At 38.1% G+C, this 22,143-nt stretch overlaps 1 protein-coding gene across 1 annotated transcript; it reads left to right on the top strand.

Moving 5' to 3' along the window:
• The first annotated feature begins 107 nt into the window (after positions 1 to 107).
• On the top strand, positions 108 to 21,771 carry LOC306852484 (DNA topoisomerase 2-alpha-like). Its single transcript, XM_079389359.1, has 35 exons — positions 108 to 345; positions 1,367 to 1,513; positions 1,821 to 1,911; positions 2,320 to 2,383; positions 2,462 to 2,607; positions 2,690 to 2,787; positions 4,506 to 4,718; positions 4,820 to 4,993; positions 5,527 to 5,628; positions 5,724 to 5,861; positions 6,163 to 6,301; positions 6,383 to 6,540; positions 6,661 to 6,786; positions 6,866 to 6,976; positions 7,066 to 7,171; positions 7,390 to 7,499; positions 7,608 to 7,700; positions 7,829 to 7,943; positions 8,179 to 8,300; positions 8,538 to 8,686; positions 9,744 to 9,975; positions 10,089 to 10,223; positions 10,604 to 10,804; positions 10,934 to 11,129; positions 14,473 to 14,564; positions 14,657 to 14,803; positions 14,896 to 14,979; positions 15,205 to 15,402; positions 15,594 to 15,720; positions 16,187 to 16,330; positions 17,470 to 17,635; positions 17,772 to 17,839; positions 17,948 to 18,058; positions 18,389 to 18,627; positions 20,273 to 21,771. Exons 1-35 carry the CDS (start codon positions 319 to 321, stop codon positions 20,408 to 20,410), a joined length of 4,707 nt encoding a protein of 1,568 aa, XP_079245485.1. The 5' UTR covers positions 108 to 318; the 3' UTR covers positions 20,411 to 21,771.
• The last annotated feature ends 372 nt before the right edge of the window (positions 21,772 to 22,143 follow it).

The raw sequence follows: 22,143 nt of genomic DNA, 5'->3' as shown, positions 1-22,143 counted from the left end.
TAGGCGGGTCGCTGTTCAAAATATGTAACACCATTGGTTAAGAACACCAAAAACCCCACCCACTCCTGACAGTGATTGGCCAGCGTCCTTGGCGGGAGGACATATGCGTGATTTGAAATTTGAAAATCGGTTACTGTTGATCTGGTTTGTAGTCGCGCGCGTGTCAGTGAATTAGTTCCTGCGTTCATAAGTTTGATTCAGATAGTTTGAATCATTTTCTGTAAATTAGGAGGGCTAGTGATTTGTTACAGTTGAAGGCAGATCTGATTGTATTTGTATTTGCTTCGTAAAAGAGGTAACTTAAACAGTAACGTAAAAATGGCTGGAACAGAAGGACCTCTGAAGGTAAGTTAATTATACAATATCATTGTTAAAAGAACAGGACCCTTAATGATGTCTAGTCCGTGTATGAAAACACATTAGCTGAAAGAATACATATTTCTGTGGGATACAGTGTCATATCTATTTGTTCTTATTGTTCAAGTACTTAGTTAGTTTAGGGTTGATATCTTAACTTAAGTGTATACTACACGGCTATCGTTATCATTATATGGGTCATACTTTTGCCGGACTTTAGTTGAAATATGTTGTCGTTGGACACTAGCGACCGTGTTTTGTACTGCGTTGTGTAGCATAATGCATTATTATTATGTTTAGTGTAGACCACATTTTGAATTGCATTGTATATTGTATCCTAGTAACGATTCCTAAGCCTAGTTAGAAAGTTACCATGGTAGCCATCATTTCCGCTACAGTTCCATACTGTTACAATATACTGGTAGCGTGGTGTTCGTCACGTGTTACCGAAAGCAGAAAGAGAAAGTGACACTTTATTTTTTTAACTTAGATTTGCAAGCTGTGGCTGTTAGTCTGCCATGTCTGTTAGCAAGTGTACTTCTGAAAGTTGACCGGTAACATTTCAGATGCCTGTTATCTGTTTAATTAAATGTCCATAATATTGATGGCGCCATGCAAATTTTGTCCAAAATGCTTTATAGATTGAGACTGGCCTTCACCATAATAACACCCCTTAAGCTTTGTATTTTCAAAATCTCTGGCTTATTTTATGAAGGGGGGTCAAATTTACCGTAATTTGATTAAATCCAATTTAACAAATCACACGATGAAGAAAAAAATCTTTAACGTTAAACTTTATCAAATGTGTGTGTTTAACGAAAAAAAAAGTGTAGCCTATAATATACGCAACATAATATAAAGGAGAAAATAACTGGACTGGTTTTAGTCATAAAACATACTTTCCTTTGTCCCACATCATCCATGTCTCGACTATCCAAAAAGTGCTTTAGTTTCTTTTAGCAATCTTACCTTGCATCGTATTTGATGTAACATTGTTGTCTTTTTTTAGAGTTTGTTTGAGAATAAGGCTCTCGGTAAGGCCAAGAAAGATGAGAAGCGTCTGTCTGTGGAAAGGATCTATCAGAAGAAGACCCAGCTGGAGCATATTCTGCTCCGGCCTGACACCTACATAGGCTCTGTGGAGCCTGTTACCCAGGTAAACATCTTCCACATCTGCTAATTATCAGGGCCACTAGCACCCACTGTTTATGAATAATGCATACTGCCCATGACATGTTTTATTAATACAGCAGTAGAATCAATGGTTATTCTGAAGTGGTCACTCGTTTTATTAAGGCAAGAATTCTTGCTGAACTATACTAAAAAAAATAAAAGTTTGAGTCTCTTTCATTCTGTCAAGAACCTGGCCAATTCATACGTCTTCAAAATAATTTAAATGTTTTCAGATGGCAGGGCCATCACAACTGTAGAATGACCCAACTTTCCTTCACTTTCCTGTTTAGCAAATGTGGGTGTTTGATGAGAACGAGGGAATGAACTGCAGAGACATCACATATGTGCCAGGACTCTACAAGATCTTTGACGAGATTCTGGGTGAGGGTTTTTTTTTTTTTTGAGAATGTCAAGCAGTCTGCTGTTACCAGTTTTTACTAATAGACTTTTACTAATGGTATAGACATGAACAATGATTAATCAGAAGTCATTGCTTTAACCAACAGCTCTAATTAAACAGTTTAACTTTTATTGCATTATGAAAACTATATTTAATTACCTTCACTTAAAGAAAAGTCAGCTTTAGCATTTTTATTGATTATATAGACCTGCTCTTTTTTTCTTCACTTGACTTGAACTACTCAAGTGCATGTTTTTTTTTCATTAAATATAAAAACAAGTTCAAGCTTAATGAACGCATAACAGTACTTTTAGTATTCATTTTTGCATTTTTATTGCTTATGCTCCATTGCCCTTTTATGAGTATAATACTCATTCTTTGATTCATAGTGAATGCTGCTGATAACAAACAGAGGGACAAAGGTATGAACTGCATCAAGGTCAACATTGACTCGTAAGTACTTCCCATGCTCTTATTGTTCACTGATGTAGATCGGGAAGGCATCTAATTAATGCATGTTTTTCTGCGCAGGGAGAATAACACCATCAGTGTGTGGAACAACGGAAAGGGTATTCCTGTGGTTGAGCACAATGTGGAAAAGGTGTATGTTCCTGCTCTGATCTTTGGCCAACTCCTGACCTCCAGTAACTACGATGATGATGAGAAGAAGGTCACAGGTGAGGTCGAGCTGGAGGTGCATGGATTCAAATGAATGGACTTAACTTGATTGGAATGTTTAATTGTGTGTGTTGTCAACAGGTGGCCGTAATGGATACGGTGCGAAGCTGTGTAACATCTTCAGCACCAAGTTCACGGTGGAGACTGCGTGCCAAGAGTCAAGACACTGTTTCAAACAGGTAAGCTTGATGCCTGATCGCTCCATGCATGTTGAACAAAAGTATTATACAAATTTTTGGAAATATAAAACTAATATACAGTAGATTTGAAGTAGATCATCAATACCTTTCATCAAAGTTGTCCTAAAACCAAAATGCATACCATAAACATTACAAGCGTCTGCCTGTACGATTTACATGTCTATATCTAGGGGTGGGCAATATGGCAAAAATAACATCACAATTTTTTTTAGAAATATCACGATTCAAGATTTTATCATGATTCTTTATAATGTTGGTGTACTATTTTTGTCTGAGCAGTACAGCCAAACTAATTTCCCTATTATAAAGACAACGCCTTTCAAGGTAACAAAATATAAAAAAGAAGGGCGAATTTTTAGGCCAAAGTGGGCGAAGATAAAAATCTTTCTTATATTTTTTTTTAATAACAAAGATAAAATGATGACAATTATACTCATTACAAATACACACATAATATAGAAATAAAACTGTTTTATTTTCAGGTACAATAGGTGTATTTAGCAGGAGCATTCAAGAAATTGAATATAAAAATAAAACACCATTTATTCCTCTTAAAGCAACTGTATTAAAGTTTTTCAGACAAGAGTAGTGAGTGAGTTTTTTTTTTTTTTTTTTTTTTTTTTTTTTAACATTAAAGGAATAGTTCACCCAAAAATAAAAATGGTCATCTGTCTGTCAATACTGCCATAGTGTTTTATTTTTATACTGTCATTTACTCACTCAGAAGTTGTTTTAAACCTGAACGAGTTCCTTTCTTCTGCTGAACATAAATGCTATTTTGAAGAACTTGGGAAACCAAACAGTTGCTGGCCCACAGTGACTTCCATAGGATTTTTTCCTACGGTCAAATTCGACGTGGACCAGCAACTGTTTGGTTGCCCACATTCTTCAAAATATCATCGTCTGTGTTCAGCACAAGAAATAAATTAATACAGGTTTGGGACAACATGAGTAAAAAATGACAAATTAAATTTTTTGGTGAACTGTCCCTTTAATGACTAGCAGCAGCATGTTCAGTGCTGTCCTTAAGCTGCGCATCTAATATACAGGAACGCAGCCGTTTTTCTCTCAGCTGTTTACTTTCATTTTAGTCATTACCATGTCTATATGTAAACCTTGTGTGTTTTGACAGTATTGGTGCAAAAGATAACTTGGTTCAGTAATCAGGCGCTGTTTGACAGGCGTTTTAGTGTGCGGCACGTCAGAACGGCACGTCAATGAAATGTTTAACTGGCAAGGCTCTAAAGCAGATGCCAGTAATGTACTTTTGTGACTGCGAATAAGTGCAGTGTCCCTGAGAGTAACTCTACCGCTGAGTTAACACTGAAGTGAATGTATGTGGCGCTGTATAGTATCTTGAGATGGGGGCGCCAGAACTGCATCTGGTAGAATGTATTTCTTCAGAAGCAGATCATGGAGACATTTTTATCCACGATCAAAAATCGTTAAATCGCACACCCATACCTATATCCTAATAACTAAATCTTTGCAACCGAAATCCTCTGCAATTGCACACCAGGTCATTTTACACTGAAATTTTGGCTGTCAGTCGATGATGCCCTCTGCTGGTTGGAAAAAGCAGTATTGTCACTTGAACACTCCTGTAGTTTAGAATTCTGTGAGCAATCCAGTCAGATTTGGATGCTTCAGCTATTGTGTAATCAATGTGATTTAATGCTTTAATCTTTTCCCCAAAGACATGGTTTGATAACATGGGCCGAGCAGGCGAGTGTAAGATCAAACCCTTTGATGGCGATGACTACACCTGCATCACGTTCCAGCCGGACCTGGCAAAGTTTAAGATGCAGGCTTTAGATAAAGACACTGTCGCACTGCTGACTCGACGAGCTTATGACATCGCTGGGTCAGCTAAGGGTGTCCGTGTCTTTCTCAACGGCAAGAAGCTGCCTGTGGGTATATGATTGGTTTTTGCTCTTGGCCCCATGAAACTTTTTTTGTTTGTTTACATCGCTGTATGTTCCACCTAATTTAATTTCCTTTATCTTTTCAGGTTAATGGTTTCCGTGCCTATGTGGACCTGTATGTAAAGGATAAGGTGGATGAGACCGGTTCTCCTCTGACAATAGTCCATGAGATTGTGAATGCACGCTGGGAGGTGTGTCTTACCCTTAGTGATAAAGGGTTCCAGCAAGTCAGCTTTGTTAACGGCATCGCCACGACTAAGGTAAAAATCTTCATGTTTGCAATATGGCGTTATATTGTTCAGCATAATATTTCTGCATTTAATACCTGTTGTAAGCAGGCCTTTTGGAAAGGTTTGAATAAAGTGTTAATTCACCCAAAAATGGAAAATCCTCCTTTTCTCCCTCCTTTTAAAAGTCCATTCGAACAAAGCTTTGATGCCTAAAGTTCAAAAATAGGTTCCAGTAGTAATCCATATGAATTGAGTTTTCTTCCAAAGGGACCTAGCCGGCCTAATGATAATGGGACAGGGGGGAGATATCGACCCCCCCCCCTCAACTGATGAACAAAAGACACTGACAGTCACTCTAAATCTATATGACATATTTGCATAACAAGCAAATTAACATGTTGGAGTGGATGCTGTAGTATTGTTTTTGTAGGGGCCTTAACTGAAACTCATGATGAAAAAAAAAAATTTAAATGTTGTTTACCTGTAAACATGGTTGGACATATCTTTCTCAGATACTTTAAGATGACAGTAGAAAATGCTTTAAATATGATGTTGTGTTTCAGGGTGGCAGACACACTGACTATGTTGCAGACCAGATTGTGTCCAAACTGATTGAAGTGGTGAAAAAGAAGAACAAGGCTGGAGTGACTGTCAAACCTTTCCAGGTACATCCTGATGATTATCAAAACATGTACATCTCAAAGATTATGACACTAATTTTATGATCAGATGTAAAGTGCTGGTTGGACTCTGTGTACAGGTGAAGAACCATGTGTGGTTGTTTGTGAACTGTCTGATTGAGAACCCCAGCTTTGACTCTCAGACCAAAGAAAACATGACATTACAGCAGAAGAGTTTCGGTTCCACCTGCCCTCTGAGTGACAAGTTTGTTAAACAGGTGAGAAATGGGACTCTTAAACCATCTTGAATTGCCTGAACCATGCTGTATAATTTGGATTCAGTGCTCCTCTTTCTAATATTTGATGAATTGCTGCTGCCATGATTTAGTTAAATAATTCCAAATTGGTGATTGGTATGCATTGGTAAAGTTTGTATCAAGGACTGTTAAATTTTGCTCTGATTGGTACCATTTACTGAGATGTTGGTATTAATTTGTCACTAGCAGGTAGTTTCTGATTTAAGATGCTTTACAGCTGCATAAACTCCTGAGCTAATTCACCCCTTTATCTTGTTTGTAGGCTAATAACTGTGGAATTGTGGAGAGCATTATGAACTGGGTGAAATTTAAAGCCCAGGCTCAGCTCAATAAGAAATGCTCTGCTGTCAAACACACTAAGATTAAAGGAGTACCCAAGCTGGATGATGCCAACGATGCAGGTAACGTGGTTTGTTGTGCTGTTAAAATATTAAAACACTTTCAGCCTGTATGTTAATTTCAGGATTGCTGGTTTGTTTCAGGTGGGAAGAACTCCACTAGCTGTACTCTGATCCTGACAGAAGGAGACTCGGCCAAAACTCTGGCCGTGTCTGGTCTGGGTGTGGTTGGACGTGACCGCTATGGTGTCTTCCCTCTGCGTGGGAAAATGCTCAACGTTCGAGAGGCGTCACACAAACAGGTCGGTAAATTCAAAAGCATTTTATTTACTGCTTCATGGGTAATTGTATCTATTACCATGTAATTGTATCAACTACAGACCCTACAAAAGCAATTAAAATTATTTTTAATTTTTTTGCAGATCATGGAAAATGCTGAGATCAACAACGTCATAAAGATCTTGGGTCTGCAGTACAAGAAGAACTACAGTGACCCTGAGTCACTTAAGAGCCTGCGCTACGGCAAGCTCATGATCATGACAGATCAGGTCAGACTGTACACAGTTGTGTGCCTGTTACAGAATATAGAGTGTAGCTTGTATGTATAATGATGGTTGATTTCTGCAGGATCAAGACGGATCTCACATTAAAGGTCTTCTCATCAACTTCATCCATCATAACTGGCCATCACTTCTGCGCCACAACTTCCTAGAAGAGTTTATCACACCTATCATCAAGGTAGATTCCAGCTGACCTTGTCGTCAACAATATGCAAAAATACTGCTTGTGGAAACGTTGCATTGACTACCGGTGTTGTTGCTCTCTAGGCATCCAATAAGAAGCAGGAGCTTTCTTTCTACAGTATCCCAGAGTTCAGTGAGTGGAAGGACAAACAAAGTAACATCAAATCCTGGAAGATCAAATACTACAAAGGTTTGTCTCAAACACCTGTGGTAGTCCACTGGCAAACGTAAGCAGTGCTTTTACTCTGTCTTTATGTGTGCAAGTGATGTAGAACGTGGAGGGGGCACAGATTGGGTCACCAGCACACACTGGGTGTTTCCAATAACATTTGAAGTGGTTCTAAAACATGCATGTATACATGCTCATTTGCAAATATCTCATGTAGTTTTCTATCTGCTTCTCTCCAGGTTTGGGTACCAGCACATCTAAGGAGGCCAAAGAGTATTTTTCAGATATGGCGAGACATCGAATCCCTTTTAAGTACTCTGGGCCAGCCGATGATGAAGCTATCACCCTGGTAACCATGTCTCAGTTTGAATTTGCAGTGGACACAATCGAGTAGCTTTGAATATAAATTTAAGTTTCCTAAAGATGATATTTATGACTTTTTTGTGTCTATCTCCAGGCCTTTAGTAAGAAGATGGTCGATGAGAGGAAGGAATGGCTGACCAGCTTCATGATTAACAGACGTCAGCGCAGAGAACACAACCTGCCTGAGGTGCCATAACCCTAAAAAAAATAAAATCAATGTGGAGTGTGTTATATATTTAGTTTTTAAAATGGGAAATGGATTTGACTTTGTGCCACAAAGTCTAGAAAGCATGATCTTGTTTCTGCTTTGTGCAGGAGTACCTGTACGGACAGGAAACCACATCCCTCACCTACCATGACTTTATCAATAAAGAGCTTGTGCTGTTCTCCAACTCTGACAACGAGAGATCAATCCCCTGCTTGGTGGATGGTGAGAAACCTGAATTTCCCCAGCATTACAATTGTCATTGTTGAATTATTGTGTATAGTTTTAAAGGCTAACAAAGGGTAGTAGGTAAAATATAATAAAATTTTGCTGCTCTTATAAGATTAACTAAAATCTAGTTAATCTTGTATCGTGTAGCATGTATCATTAAGGCAATCCCAGAATACAAGCAAAGAACTACTGAACAAAGATGCAAAGAAGAAATGTATGTATGTTTCAGGTCTAAAACCAGGCCAAAGGAAAGTGCTTTTCTGCTGTTTTAAGAGAAATGATAAGAGAGAGGTGAAAGTGGCTCAGTTGGCTGGATCAGTGGCTGAGATGTCAGCATACCACCATGGAGAGGTGAGGACTTTTGTTCCACTCACTTCATTCATTGTTCAGTCTGTATATGGAAAATCTTGTCACATTGCTTTTGTTTTAGCAAGACACTGTCCCATCATAAATATGAAAATACACATTCAAAAGTAAAATTGTGCTAACATGCCTCTCAAACTACTGTCATATCTGCCTATAATATAAATCCAGTGAACCTGGTAGCTTTCACATGATTTAACTATTAAATGTTTTTCTATTCCTCAGGTCTCTCTGATGATGACCATTGTGGGTCTTGCTCAGAACTTTGTGGGCAGTAATAATTTGAACCTGCTTCAGCCTCTGGGTCAGTTTGGCACACGTCTGCATGGAGGCAAAGACTCTGCCAGCCCCAGATATATCTTTACTATGCTCAGGTATACAGGTGCACACTGCTAATGTTATGGCTAACAAATAAAAAATTCATAACTAGTAGGGATGTAACGATATCAAAATCTCATGATATGATATAGCGATATGCAGTCCACGATACAATGTTTATTGCAATATAAAAAAAAGACAAATGAAGAATTGGGGAGGGGGGTAAAAATTTTGTACATTGTAGTTAAATTATTCCATCTAATGCACTCTTGAGTTCAAAATGAAGAGCTGCAACCCATGAACTGTAAAGTGGAATCAACCCTCTTTTTATTTGTGACATACACTGTCTCAGTCTAGATTACATTCACACTGGTGTTTTAGGAAGCCAAACAAATTAGAATATTATAATAATAACAATGACAGTAATAGCCATATAAAAAATTGCACTGTAAAATAAATTAATTTAATATTTCATAGGTATATTTTCTTTACAGTAAGTAAATTACAATTCTTCTTTCCTAATTTCAACACTTGAAAGATGATTTGAATTTGGACTACATTTAAACTGCTAGCTGTCAGCAATTCATACTGCACTTTTAAGCTTTTATTTTGACAGAAACGGCAGTAGAACTTTTATTTACAAAAATGCATCTCCCTACAAATCTAGTGAAATGCTGTAATCCTCTACCGTGAAAATAATGGTGGTTGCTAATTGCTAAACTCTCAGCAAATGAAATAAACGAGTTTGCTGCCTTCATTCTGTGTGAACGGAGCCGTTCTGAGGCACAGAAAACACCGGATCATGACCTTGGAGCTGATCACCTGAACAAAGTGCGCGCTTCGAAACACACAGCACAATCAGACTTGAAGGGATAAAGCCGTATTGTGCTTTTGGTTTTAGTTTGTTTGACAGATACAGTACTGTGCCAAAGCATAATGGCCCAAAACACAAGTTTAAAGACCTTTTTATGCCTTTTAGAATAAGAAGTTGAAATATTTTAAAACCACACATTTTCCCCAGAAGACCTATCGTTTCATATGTGACCACGATAATATCGAGACATCCCTAATAACTAGTAAAGTGAAACTTTCCTTTTTTTTTTTAATTCTCAGTCCACTTGCTCGTCTGCTTTTCCCTGCTGTGGATGATAACCTGTTGAAGTATAACTATGATGATAATTTGCGAGTGGAGCCCGAGTGGTACATGCCCATCATCCCTCTACTGCTGGCTAATGGAGGTGAGGGCATCGGCACAGGATGGGCCAGCCGCATCCCCAACTATGACGTGAGAGAGATCATCAACAATATTCTCCGCATGCTCAATGGAGAAGATCCACTTACCATGGTAAAAAAATCATGTTTTAAATTTAATTACCATAAATGCATAGTTCTTTTCATAATGCATATTGTTCTAAACCAGAACTGGTTGACGTACTCATTTTGCCCATTTATGTCTAGCTGCCAAGCTATAAGGGCTTCAAAGGCACTATTGATGAATTGGCAAAGAATCAGTATGTAAATAATGGAGAGGTGGCCATCATTGACTCTACAACCATTGAGATCACTGAACTGCCAATCAAAACCTGGACACAGGTGCGTGAAGTCTGTTTTTATACTTTCTTTAGGAAGTTTATTCATAATTCCTTGTCGGACTCAGGTTTTCTTTATTTTTAACCCATGCCCATTTGGTATGTGGCAAGGTAGTGGTTGGAAATATTCAGTTGACATGAGAAACTAGTAAAATTAGTGCAACTAAATCTTTTAAGACTTTCATCAATATCTGCCAGGGTTTATACCAAGGTTTCCTTCACTGCAAATTCATGTTTCATACTGTATATAAAATTAGCAGTGTGTTTAACCTGGAGTAAAGCTGGGTGATACAGAATATTGAGCAGATGATTATGCCAGTCAGTTCAACAAATAAAATTAACATTTTCTTTGGAATGAATGATGAATAACGTGACATCTCTCAGGCTTATAAGGAGAATGTGTTGGAGGCGATGCTCAATGGCACGGAGAAGGTTCCTCCTCTGATCACAGACTATAAGGAGTATCATACAGACACCACGGTGCGCTTCGTCATTAAGATGACAGAGGAGCGCCTGAGAGAGGCTGAGGCAGCTGGACTACACAAAGTCTTCAAACTACAGAATCTGCTCACCTGTCACTCCATGGTGAACAGCACACACCACATACTTTATATCACAATGTGCATCCTTTAAAAAAAAAAAAAAGCCATTCATTTTTGCCCAATCCTGAAATAATTTTGTCTTCCGTTGTTGTTCGTTCTCATTCTCATGCAGGTGTTATTTGATCATGTGGGAAGTCTTAAGAAGTACGAGGCTGTTCAGGACATCTTGAAGGATTTCTTTGAGCTCAGAATGAAGTATTATGTCCTCAGGAAAGACTGGCTGCTAGGTATGCTGGGGGCTGAAAGTGCCAAACTTTCCAACCAGGCCCGATTCATTCTGGAGAAGATCCAGGGCACACTGGTCATTGGTGAGACATGCTTTTTATCTCTTTGTCTTTGGTTTCATACTAGGGGTGCAACGGTTCAGATTAGTCACGGTTCGGTACGTATCACGGTTTTAGGGTCACGGTTTCGGTACGGCTCGGTGTGTGTTTAGGGAAAAAAATGCTACTGACAAATTCGAAGAAAAAAAATATTTATTGGGTTACACATACTTAAACCCTTGATCACAGCAGGCTTCTTTACAAAAATAAAATTCCAAGCAGTTTTTAATCCCTGCTAAAACCAACATTTTTAACTCAAAAGAAGCCTACTTTAGAGTACCAACATAAAGTGCATTTCAAAATAAACATAATATAGCTCAGACCAAGAACACTGGGTCAATTTTTCATATTCTGTTGAATTGCTACTGCCTTCTTGGCTGCAAGGTTCAGAATGTGAGCAAAACATCCAATTTGTGGCCCTAATCCAGTTGCTTCTTTTATGGCATTTACCATGTTTTGTGCATTATCTGTGGTGACTGGAACAGTGATGTTAGGTCTCTCCAACTTCCAGTCTGTCACTGCACTCATTAGTGCATCGGCCAAATGGCTACTTGTGTGGCTTTCAAAAAGAGGGCATGTTTGAAGGACAGAGCTTTTCATTTTCCATTCCAAAATATAATGTGCTGTTACTGTTAGGTAACTTTCAGTTGCCCTGGAGGACCAACTATCAGTTGTTAGAGCAATGTATGGTGCATTTGCAAGTTCGTTCTCAATTCTGCTCCGTGTTTCCTCATATAGGGCAGGAATTACCTTGCTGAAGTGGGTACGCGAAGGGATTTCGTAACGTGGCTCGAGCATCTTTATCAAATGCTGAAATCCCTCGTCATCAACAACGGAATAGGGATGCATGTCTTTAGCGATGAAAACCCCCACCGCTTCAGTTATCGTTTTGTGTCTGTCCGAATTAGAACCGAGTGCCTGTTTAAACACAGAAGGCAACGTCTGCTGTTTCGGTCTCACCTGTGCTTGAGCGCTTTCAGCACCGTGGTGATGACGGCGCAAATGGCTCGTCGTATTAGATGTATTGCCGTGAGCATAAGGCACTCGCGCGTGGCAAATTTTACATAACGTGACTGTTTTGTCCACGTTTTTTTTAACATCGCTGCTGTAATCTATTGGAAACCCGAAATGTTCCCAGACAGCAGCCTTGAATGAAGCGGGTGGCGGCTCTATTAACGGCTTATCTCCTCCACTCGCCATGCTGAACAGTAACGTTACACAAGCCAAGCGCAACACACAAAAACACCAACACGTGAGGTACTGTGTCGTTATAGCAACATATTTACATACGAGTTGATTGGATGGCAGTTTCACATGAAACGCACGTGGGGCGTATTCAGAACCATACATTAGCTGAACTCTGTTTTATGGATTGTTTTTTTCACCGAACTGTATTGTAAGTGCGTGATCAGAGCAACCGCGGTTCACGTGCGTATCGAACTGTGGGAGGAGAACGGGACGGTTCGATTTTTTTTTTTTTTTTTTTTTTTTTTTTTTACCGAGAACCGTTGCACCCCTATTTCATACCACACGTAGAATCAGCACACATTAAAAGGATAGAGCGTTCACGCTACACCAGTGTTAATTTTAGCAGGAATTTTTTATTTAGTCTTAGTCTTTATCTTGAGACGAAAATGCTTATTAGTCTTAGTCACATTTTAGTCATTTGAGTCTTTCATAGTTTTAACTGCAGTTACCAACATTTATTTTTGTAGCTATTTTATATGTAGTATTCAAACAAAAATAGTCATCAATACTTCTCTCTTTAGACCAAATCAATTAAGCTTAGTTATGAGAAATTTGAATCAAGGATTGAATTTGGAAAAACTGGAATAAATTAAAATTTTTTGGTAGAGATATAAATTAAACTAATTTTTCGGATACAGTAGGTTTACTTAACAAGTATACATTTATTTAACATCTTTTGTTGGTTAACATTTATGACAGATAATTAGGAATGCTGTCCATTTAAGACGGAAGGTATGTATGTAATAGCCTACTGACATACATTCAGTTTTCACCCACCTGTTTAAGCTCACTTAAACCATAACGGACCGTATTTCTGTGAGATGCTCTACATGAGAGACATTTGGACTGCTGTGTGTGTATTTGAGAACTGATCGCGCGCTGTATGAGAACTGAAGAAGTGGAGCGCGCGCGAGAGAGAGCACTTCTATCAGCGCGTTTCCGCCTATCGCACCTTAACTGACTTTAAGTTAATCGACAATGAATTGTGACTCCCGGGAAAAACGGGACATCTGGTCACCCACTCCCTAACCCTTCGGCCATTGTTTCAGATCGCTAGTTCGCGTTTTGGTAGCCTATCCGTCCACTGCGGCTGCCATACTGAGACTAGATATGCAAACGCACCTTATCCAATGACAGAGATGCACATTTTGAAAGACAAGACGGTTAACTTAGCCTATAGGATGTATTTTGAATGTCCGGTAGTCCTCAAATAACATTTTAGTCCCGTCTCGTATTGTTAATGAAGACGCGCATAAATTTCGTCATAGTTTTTATCATCAGATATTAGTTTTAGCTCGTCGACGTCTCGTCTTAGTCACAGAAAAAAGGTTCGTTGACGAATATTTTTCGTCGTTGTCTTCGTCAACGAAATTAACACTGCGCTACACAAGACTGGTACTGTGTAGTATCAGTATCATGGATGTGGCAGTTGGAAGTCTATTTTTGCCTTGTGCCATAAACTAACCTCAACACATTACAAGTGCACTTTCAACCTATTTATCTGCTATCAACACATTTTGCTTTCTATGGATTGAGCTACTAAATTATTTAATGACTATCATATTTTATGGGGAAAGTGGATATTCATTTTGAGATCTAAATGTAAAAAATGGTAAAATGAGTGTCTTATTAAATGTGCAGTATTACCTCAGAATTAATATCCATGTTTCCCGCAGAGTTTTAGACTGGGATTTAGCTGTGATAATGTCTCGGTCGACATCACATTACTTTTACACTTAGTTCAGACTTGTGTGCCCTCCAGAAGCTCATTACAGTGCCATCCCAAAGAGGCACAAAATCACATTCACAGTCACAGACTCTTACCTTAACTATTCCTTACTGGTAAAATGACCTGTCTAACTCTTTCCAAGTATTTTTCAAGAAACATGCATTATGACAGTTCTAAGTGTATTTTCGGCTCATTTTGAAACGCACACAGCACAGTCTAGGTAATTGATGGGAAAAGCTGTATGGTACTATATACTGTGGATCCCTAGGTGTAAAAGTAAATACAGATTCCAAGGTAACTGTCTTTAATTCTTTGATATCAAGCTTCTTTATCTTTTTTAATTATTTTTAGAAAATAAACCTAAGAAGGAGCTGATCCGCATGCTTCAGCAGATGGGCTATGACTCTGACCCTGTTAAGGCCTGGAAAGATTCTCAGGAGAAGGTATGCCCTACAACAACCTAATTGAATTAAATGCTTTTGTTTTCTTCCTTTGATTACTTGCATCAGTATTATTTTCATTGTGTGTTTGGCAGGATGCAGATGAGGATGCTGGGGAGGATGAGGAGGAGAAGGAAAAAGAGGACACATCTGGCCCCGATTATAACTATCTGCTCAGCATGCCCATGTGGTACCTGACCAAAGAAAAGAAAGATGAGCTGTGCAGACAGAGAGATGCTAAGGTGACTAAGTCTCTGATGGATGGATGGAAGCACAGCTGGTGATTTAGTATAGCAGTGGAGTTTACAAAGATTCTCATGCTTTTGTTCTGCAGATGACAGAGTTGAACACGCTCAAGATGAAAGCACCTGCTGACTTGTGGAAAGAGGATCTGGCAGCCTTTACTGAGGAGCTGGAGGTAAACAAGATGTGGATCTTTTTTTTTGTTTGTTTTTTTGCATTTGGTGGAAGTTTATTATATACCAAACATCTAACTGCTTTTGCTCCGTATCAAGAAATACGTTTCAGCCATTATAATGCAAATCGTGCCCGATTTAAAAAAAAAAAAAAAAAAAAAAATAACATTTCAGTGTGATTTAGTGATTTTTTTTTCATCAATGGTTATCTGTGTGTTTGCATATAGCGTGTAGAACAGAAGGAGATGGAGTCACAGATTGCAATGCCTGTGGTAAAAGGTAAAGTGGGCAAATCAAAGGTGGTGAAGGTAAAGAATGAGACCATGCCCACCCCACAGGGCCGCCGCATCATCCCCCGCATCACCAGTACCATGAAGGTCCAGGCTGTTAAGAAGGAGGGAGCCAAACGAGGCAAAGCTGTGAAGGTATCTGTGCGGAATGAGATTTGCATGCATAAACTATGCAAGTCTCTGAATGGTTACTGTACTGCACTTCAAGTGGATTTTTCACTAGTTTATTCAGATTGTTTGTTTTACTGCAGCAGATTCAATCAGTTTCTATAGCCAAACATTTGAAGTTTCGCTGATCCTGAGGGAATACTTGTGTGTATTTTTAGAGACAGGCTGGTGTGGTGATGAAGATGGAGTTTGATGATGAGGCAGACGCAGCAGCAGATGGCTCTGAGATGGGACTGACTGCAAGACTCGCTAAGAAGGTCAAGAAAGAGCCAGCCAAAGACAAAAGTAAGACAGACATGTATGATAATAGAGGAAACTGGATGTCTATGGACTGCTGCCTTTCACGTAGTCGAAATTAGTGAAACTTTTTTTTTATTAATATAACTTCTTAATGAGGTGACTATATTACAGGATTTCGTGTGACTTAAAGTTACACCCCTAAACCTAATCCTCAGTAGGGTGTAAGACAATCATACAAATTATTATGAATTTTCTGCAATCTCATCAAAATAAAAACTGGTTATTGCCATGAGACCACTGGGAAGAACATGTCTCTCAGTCTGTAGCGCAGACAAATGCACCCATCACACAGTTGATGCAGAATTTCAAATGCTCCCACAGTGTAGTTCTTAAATGGAGAACATTTGTCCATTGTAGTTCTGTAACGTATAATTTTGATTGGACCTATCGAATACATTCATGCAGTGTCATCAAATTCTGATAATAAGGTTTCATCTTTTCTTTGTGTCAGGCACAAAGTCAGGCAAGCAGACCACCCTCTCCTTTAAACCAGTCCAGAAGAAGAACCCCTTTTCTTCGTCGGAGGGAGAGTCTGAATCTGACATAGAGCTCATCCCAGAGGAAGTGGCTCCAAGAGAAAAGAGAGAGCGCAAAGGTGAAAATCTTAATGCATGTATACTCTCCCTTAAGGCCTTTCCACGCTGAGCGCGAGGCGAATCGCAGGCGAACAGTGCTGTCACAGAGCGCGAAACGATTGTTCGCCTTCTGCGAATTCACGGTTGCACGCTAGGTGGCGCCAACCAGCAATGCATTTTTCATCAGATGTATCTCGTATATGGATTTAACATCATCTGCTGCTCAATATATAACATTAAATTAAGATAAATAAAGTTTGGTTCTACACCAGAAACACAAACCATCTATAATGCTTATAAGAATACATCGTAAAATATAAATAGCGAGGTACAATTGGCATCAAGCTACACTTGAAGATGTATGTAATTATTAATGTATTGCTTAAAACCCACTTTAAACCATCAAGTGTTTGTAATAACTTCTGATTGTGATCTATAGTTGACTTTGATTCTATGATAGGCAGACATGGACTCTTTGGATGTTTAACGCTACACTGCTTAAAATTTGTCATAAACATTCTTTATTGTTATAAAAATACCTTGAGCTGCATAAAACGCATACAGAAAATATATAGTCATCATATCTATTTGCTTTCATATTTTGTGTAGAAAAATTCCTTCTTTTTTTTTTATATATGGATGATGTAAAAAGTGAACGCGCTCTGACTCTGAAAGTCCTCTACTTCGGTGTTTTTTACGTTTGTGCTCAATAGTCTTAAAGCCACCGCGTTGACCTTTTTGGGTAACAGCAGTTGCTCTGGACACGTGATGTAATGCTAAAATCTTATAAGACGGCCTGTGTTTTCGCTTTGCGAAACTGAAAAAATTAATCGAATTGGTTCGAAAAAACATTTTTGGTGCTTGAATGTTCGTGGTCTGTGGAAGCATCCGTAGGAATCTGTGGGTTTATTCCAGCACGTCATCGTGTCTGATATAGTGACAACTGATATGCATTTTATGGAGGTCTGCTGTATTGTTATAAAGGTCTCACTGATTTATGTTATAAGCTCTTGCAATTTCATCTTAACTTTTGGCTATATAAATAGCAACTGCATCAAGTTGAGACTGCAGATCATGGAAAACCGTTTGGCACAAGGGTAGGATGCCTGAAAGTAAATTGGAAAACAATCGAAAAAAAACTAATTTTGTGTCTTTGCAGCTGCGGTGGAAAAGAAGTACAGTCTGTCGAGCAGTGAAGATGAGTTTGATGACTTTGCGAAGAGCTCTAAACAGAAGCGTGCCGTCATTGAGGATGAGTCCTTCAACCCAGAACCCAGCGGTGCACCTGATAGTGACATTGACTCCCCTCCTCCCGCACCTGTTGTGTAAGACTGACACCACTTCTACCTTTTTGCTTCACAGATTTCACCTGTTCTCGTTTATGATTGTCTATAGTATTGCAAAATTATTCTAAATTCTATCCATATTTTTCTATAATATTGTTTTCTTTGGTTCTTTCAGGAAAAAAGCACCAGCAAAAGCCAGCAAAACAAAAGTAGAGAAATACGAAGCCAGTAGCAAGTCCGGCTGTAAGTACCACACAACTCTCTGCCCATCACAGATCATTTCTTTTAGCTTCGTCTGTAGCATGATTGCTTGTCAGCTGGTTTACTTGTTCACTGTTCTTGATAAACTAGCTGAGACCAGCCAAGAGCCGGCCCCTAAACCTGTGAAAAAATCAGCTGTAGGAGCCACCAAGAAACCGGCCGCAAAGAAGACAAGCGCTGCTTCTAAGAAGAAAGCAACAGGTGTTTGAACGTTCTTACCTTTTTAGAGAATGGTGGAATTTCATTGCACTTATGCTCTTAAGTTTCTAAAAGGGCAGTGATGCCATAGAAGAACCATTTTTAGTTCCCCAAAGAACCTTGCAGTGAACAATTCTTAAAAACCTTTTTTTTTTTTTTTTTTTTTTTTTTTTCACAAAAATCGTGCAATGGAAAGGTTTCTTGGATGTTAAAGGTTCTTCGTGAAACTATAAATGCCAGTAAAGAACATTTTATTTTATAAGAGTAAATTCTTGTACTGGAAATCAGTATAGCAGCTTATTAAATAATAAATGAATGATTTTGACTTTCTAGATGCAAAACAGCCTTCAATCCTTGATGTGCTCTCTAAGACAAGTCCTAAAAAAACCAAAGCCACCAAGAAGCCTGCTGCTGTCAAACAGTCTTCTGACTCAGGTGATGCAGCTCCTGTTGTAGTTAAGAAACCAGCCAAGAAGAGGAAGCCCGCTTTGAACAGTGACCAATCAGACAGCTCAGACTCTGACAGTGGTAATCTGATGGCTCGCCTCAAGGGCAAAAGCACTGCTGGAAAGGTAATTTGACACTTTACTGTTGATCAAAATTAGTATTTTAATGAAAATTAAAGCTTAAAGCAGGGTTCGTACAAGGTGCTTGAAGTACTTGAATTTGACTTTGATATTTAAGTCCTGGAAAACCCTTGAGAACAGCCATATTTATGAAAAGGTACTTGATATATTTTCACGCAAAATTAACAATGCTGCGTGTGAGATCTCGCGATATTTCACCTTGAGGTGAAAAGCGGTCTCGCGATATCAGTATAAAGTTGACTTCATGGTAAAACCTTTCTTGCATTATATTGCTCGGCCTTTTATTGCATGTGCTGTTCGTTTGGGTTTAAAGTCTAACGCGCTTTGTGTTGCACTGTTATCCTTTACAAGCATGAAGCGCGTTTCCATCTCAGCAGCTTGGTCCACAAACTCTTCCTCTGCATATGCTGGAGTTTGGGTTGCTTAACGGTCATCTGGGAAAACAGTGCGTGTTATCCGTGTAGATTTGTAATGTAAATCATTTACAAACCTATGCCAACACAGCAGAATACATCAACATATTTCTAAACATGCGATTTCAAAATATACGTATCTCCTGAGTTTGCTTGTGGTAAATGGATTTAAATGTTTTTAACGCTTTAAAACGAAACATTGGTGCCCTCAGCAGGAATTTGTTATAATACATAATGTACTTAAGTTGGTTATATTCATATTATAGTTTTGTTCAGTAAAACCATGTAATTACTTGGATTTGATACTTTATTTGAACCAATTATGATTGCCTCATCGTTAGTTTATATATAAATATAGTCATATTAAAGCCGTTTTTCACTTGGGTTTATTTTTATTACTAAAAATTATCAGATTACTCAATTGTCAAAATAATCAGTAGATTTCTTGATTACCAAAATAATTGATGGTTATGGTCCTACATTAGTTAAAACATTTCAAAATACAACTGCATTGTTTTGTGATTTAAAAGACAAATGTTTTGCAATTGAAAATTTCTTAATGGTATTAAAATATTCTCTCATTCTAGTGAACCAAGTATCTGCATTTTTTTCTCGTCTCCTGAGCGAAGTTTGTCACACCCCTAGCGTCTACAAGCATGATATAGCTCATATTTTCCAAGTGTATGATATAGCCTTTATTCTTCAGGTCAATCATCTATTCATAAAATAAAAGGAAAGTGTACTTTGCCATGGTATAATTTAAATGTTAAAATGGCCATAGTCACTGCATGCTTTGCTTGAGCTGCACTTTATTTGTACCACTGTTTTATTAGTTTATGTATTATATTTTGAAAGATAATAACAGTATTGTTTGATAAGGGAGATCTCTGATTTTAGTCCTTGAAAACCAAAAAAATTGTGCTTAAAGTCCTTAAGTCTTGGAATTTAATTTAGCAATTTCTGTACGAACCCTGTTAAAGCAAACTATAGATCCTAAGCATCACTGACAATTGTTTTGTGTGTGTGTGTGTGTGTGAAATACACGGTGAAACTGGTATTCTGTTATAAGGTTGTTTTTTTTTTATCCATGACATTCCTAGTACAAAGAAACTACAAGCAATAAAACAAATGCACATACAGTTTTTATAGTAGACATTGCTATAGTAGCTTTATTGAAAAGCTTTTGAGTTTAATCCTTATTTAATTTTCTGTTCCAGAAAGCAAAGAGCTGGGAGGAAGACGACAGCTTTCAGCTGGAAGAGAAGATAGTGGTGTCTGCAGCTCCCAGGAGCCGAGCTGCACGTACCACCAAACCCGTCACCTACACTCTTGATTCAGATTCTGATGACTATTAAATGTCCTGAAGTAGCCTGTATTTATGATACTCAAAGGTAACAGTTGTTTTACTAAAAAAATATATATATATACACACACACACACACGGCCTGTTTTATGTTGGCTTTTATTTTTAAACAATCAATGACAAACTAGCCTCACGTGTGTGACCAGGTTTCTTAGTTTGTTTCTTTTTATAACATGTTACATTACAAATTTCATTGTTCATTGTTGCTTTTTATACATGTTGTATTGTCTTGTAAATATTTTATATGTTCTCGTTCAAAGCTTGTAATAAATTTTCAGTGATAATTGATTGACTACTTTTATGATATTCAATTTTTAAATGAATACACTACGTTACTACACTACTACATTAGAAATGAATGAATTCCACGAATGACTGAAAAGTGTGTCCTGTGACATCCATAGTATCGATCACAAAATCTGCACGCTCTCATTCTGATCTCCACTTTGAACTTGTTTCTTAATACCAAAGTGGGTTCATGCACATAAGCAAGAAACTGAATTTTTCCATTTAAATATGACATCTGCATTGGCAACAGATGTAAGGAGCCATGTTAGAATTTATACTGTTGAAAATGTGACGTTATCCCTAACGGCTGTTGTTTTAAAGGGAATGATCACCCAAAAATGAAAATTGTCATTGTACGCCCTCTTGTTCCAAACCTGTATGAATTTATATCTTCTGTTTAACACAAGTGAATGGCTACCAGCAATTGTTTGCTTACTAGTGTTCTTCAAAATATCTAGTGTTCAACAAGAAAAGCTAATACAGGTTTGAAACGACAGCTTGAGCTTGTGTAAATGATGACAGATTTTGGGTGAACTATTTCTTTTTTTTATTTGTATGTTTGTTCTTCACTGTTGAAGACTTGCAGTGATTGTTTTGTGGCTTTCAGTCCATGTTGATTATATGATAGCTCCCATTTTTACATCCAGATCTGAGAAATGCTTCATTAGTTATTAATGAACTAGTCAGTATTTTAAATTTTGAAATCATTTCTTGAGCAATTATATAACAATTAGTAAACCAACCCTGCGTCCCGATGTGCATACTATCACCCTATCTGCCCTAAATAGTATTGAAAATGACTATCACAGAGAACTTGGGCTGGATAGTATGCACATTGGGACACAGGCCAAGTCATTATCATCACTAGTACTGCATATCAAAATCCACCTTCTCACATGGCCATGACTAGATCTTTAATGCGGAGTATGCAGTACTTTTATGTTTAACAGATAAGAATATCCTGGGTTATATATGGCTAATGCATTTTATGTGCAACTGACATCAAATCTGCATGCTGTTGATGTATGTTGTTGTAAAATAAATTATCAGAACAATATAATAGCCATCATGTTTGCTAATTGTCTTTAGAAATGAATCTGAGATAAAGTAATCCTAACAAGAGACTATCTCTCTCGGTGAATAATAGTGTTCTCTAATTTAAAGTGTTACCAAATTGTCTAATAAACAGGACATTCTATCTTTATATAAAACTCTCCTTCAAAACAAATATGCTGAGTAGATCTCAGCTTGTTTATTTGCAACACCTCATTGCAGCCAGGAGATGGTAGAATGGTCTCATTTACTCACAACACTGTTTCAACCGGTCTTGTCTTTGCTCTTCACTGCTGAACAGTGAACATAGTTGCTAAACAAAGCCAATGTTATTTTTGCCGCAGTCGCAGTGTAAATTTAACCCTAAAAGTCGCAGGTGGCACT

The sequence above is a fragment of the Barbus barbus genome, assembly GCF_936440315.1.
Source record: "Barbus barbus genome assembly, chromosome: 32".
Lineage (NCBI taxonomy): Eukaryota > Metazoa > Chordata > Actinopteri > Cypriniformes > Cyprinidae > Barbus > Barbus barbus.
This window is presented reverse-complemented; position numbering and strand designations above follow the sequence as displayed.